This window comes from Patella vulgata, chromosome 9 (genome assembly GCF_932274485.2).
Source record: "Patella vulgata chromosome 9, xgPatVulg1.2, whole genome shotgun sequence".
Taxonomy (NCBI): domain Eukaryota; kingdom Metazoa; phylum Mollusca; class Gastropoda; family Patellidae; genus Patella; species Patella vulgata.
The window spans coordinates 16861608-16864329 of record NC_065887.2 but is presented as its reverse complement, the minus strand read 5'-3'; the positions used below and the strand labels follow the sequence as shown (position 1 = coordinate 16864329).

At 45.7% G+C, this 2722-nt stretch overlaps 1 protein-coding gene across 1 annotated transcript; it reads left to right on the top strand.

Annotated features, from left to right (window-relative positions):
* Positions 1–736: 736 nt before the first annotated feature.
* LOC130014279 (salivary glue protein Sgs-3-like) lies at positions 737–2071 on the top strand (the record flags this gene model as incomplete). The annotated part of the gene is made up of 2 exons (XM_056103271.1): positions 737–1462; positions 1625–2071. Coding segments are annotated over 2 exons (1173 nt in total), but the record flags the coding sequence as incomplete, so codon positions are not given.
* Positions 2072–2722: the final 651 nt, after the last annotated feature.

Sequence of the window (2722 nt, the reverse complement as noted above, 5' to 3'; positions counted from 1 at the left end):
GCACGCTAACCATTCAGCCATCCACCCCCCCCCACCCTTCAAGAGACAAGGTTAGGAATTAGCTGAGCTAATTATACTAAATGTTTATTTATTAACAACAAATTACAATTGTTGTATAATATATAAATGAAGACCGGAAACGTGTTTATATATATATATATATATATATATATATATATATATATATATATATATATATAGTAGGGAATGAGAAGGGAATGAGACCACTGGGGAAACCGAGGATGACGTGCGTAAGATGAATTCAGATTTTATGTATCAGCTTAATTAAAAGTTCAATTCAACAGTATCGTAGGTTTTAGATACGGGAATTCAAGTAACACTATTTTCATTTCGTTGCTTTCATGCCATCAAAAAAACACAAAAAAGTACACATACAAATTACAGCTAAACATGCCCAATATTACCCCCCCCCCATACCCTCTCGCCAACTACCCTAAACCAAGCCTACATTTTATACGCCTGAATAAGAGTGCATATCTACATATCAAACGAGCGGTAGCGATGACGAGTTTAAGCTATAATACTATAAGTTTGACGAGCAGTTCCAAAATGTTATGTTATTTTATTGCAGCGTGAAGATTAGATATAAATCAACTACCATCACAAAATGGCATCATGGCATCGGCATTATTTGGGACTTTGTATCATTATAATCCTTGTAAAAATAATAACATCATCCCCAACAACTCAATCGCGCACGACAGTGGCCCCGACAACTCAGACTCCCACTACAACCAAAAGAACGACAAAGGCTCCCACTACAACCACAACAACGACAAAGGCTCCCACTACAACCACAACAACGACAAAGGCGCCCACTACCACCACACCAACGACAAAGGCTCCCACTACAACCACAACAACGACAAAAGCGCCCACTACAACAACAACAACGACAAAGGCGCCCACTACCACCACACCAACGACAAAGGCTCCCACTACAACCACAACAACGACAGAAGCTCCCCCTACACCCAAAAGAACGACAAAGGCGCCCAGTACAACCACAAAAACTACAAAGGCGCCCACTACAACCACAACAACAAAGGCGCCCACTACACCCACAACTACGACAACGGCTCCCACTACAACCACAACAACGACAAAGGCTCCCACTACAACAACAACAACGACAAAGGCGCCCACTACAACCACAACAACGACAAAGGCGCCCACTACAACATCAACAACGACAAAGGTTCCCACTACAACCAAAAGAACGACAAAGGCTCCCACTACAACCAAAAGAACGACAAGGGCTCTCACTACAACCAAAATAACGACAAAGGCTCCCACTACAACCACAACAACGACCAAAGCTCACACTACAACCAAAACAACGACAAAAGCTCCCACTACAACCACAACAACGATAAAAGCTCCCACTACAACCACAACAATGACAAAGGCGCCTACAACAATAACAACAACAACGACAAAGGCGCCCACTACAACCACAACAACAACAAAGTCGCCCACTACAACAACAACTACGACAAAGGCTCCCACTATAACCACAAGAACCACAAAGGCTCCCACTACAAATCCAACTACGACAAAGGTTCGCACTACAACCCCAACTACGACAAAGGCTCCCACTACAACCTCAACTACGAAGAAGGATCCCACTACAACTACAACTACAACGAAGGTTCCCACTACAACCTCAACTACAACGAAGGTTCCCACTACAACCTCAACTACTACAAAGGCTCGCACTACAACCCCAACTACGACAAAGGCTCCCACTACAACCCCAACTACACCAAAGGCTCCCACTACAACCCCAACTACGACAAAGTCCCGCACTACAACCCCAACTACGACAAAGGTCCCCACTACAACCCCAACTACGACAAAGGCTCCCACTACAACCCCAACTACGTCGAAGACTCTCACTACAACCCCAACTACGGCAAAGGCTCGCACTCCAACTCCAACTACTACAAAGGCTCGCACTACAACCCCAACTACGACAAAGACTCCCACTACGACCCCAACTACGACAAAGGTTCCCACTACAGCCCCAATTACGACAAAGGCTCCCACTACAACCCCTACTACGACAAAGATCCCCACTACAGCCCTAACTACGACGAAGGCTCCCACTACAACCCCAACTACGACGAAGGCTCCCACTACAACCCCAACTACGACAAAGGTTCCCACTACATCCCCAACTACGACGAAGGCTCCCACTACAACCCCAACTACGACGAAGGCTCTCACTACAACCCCAATTACGACAAAGGTCCCCACTACAACCCCAACTACGACAAATGCTCCCACTATAACCCCAACTACGACAAAGGTTCCCACCACAACCCTAACTACGACAAAGGCAGCCACTACAACCATAAGAATGACAAAGAATCCCACTACAACCACAAGAACGACGAAGTCTCCCACTACAACCCCAACTACGACAAAGGCTCCCACTACAACCCCAACTACGACAAAGGCTCCCACTACAACCCCAACTACGACAAAGGCTCCTACTATAACCACAAGAACGACAAAGGCTCCGACTACAACCACAACTACGACAAAGGCCCCTTCTATAACCACAACAACGACAAGGGCTCCCACTACTACCACAACAACGACAAAGGCTCCTACTCCCACTATAACGACAAAGCCTCCCACTACAAGAAGAACAGCTGCTCATAAACCAATCATAGGTCAGTTGTAATCTTTTCTG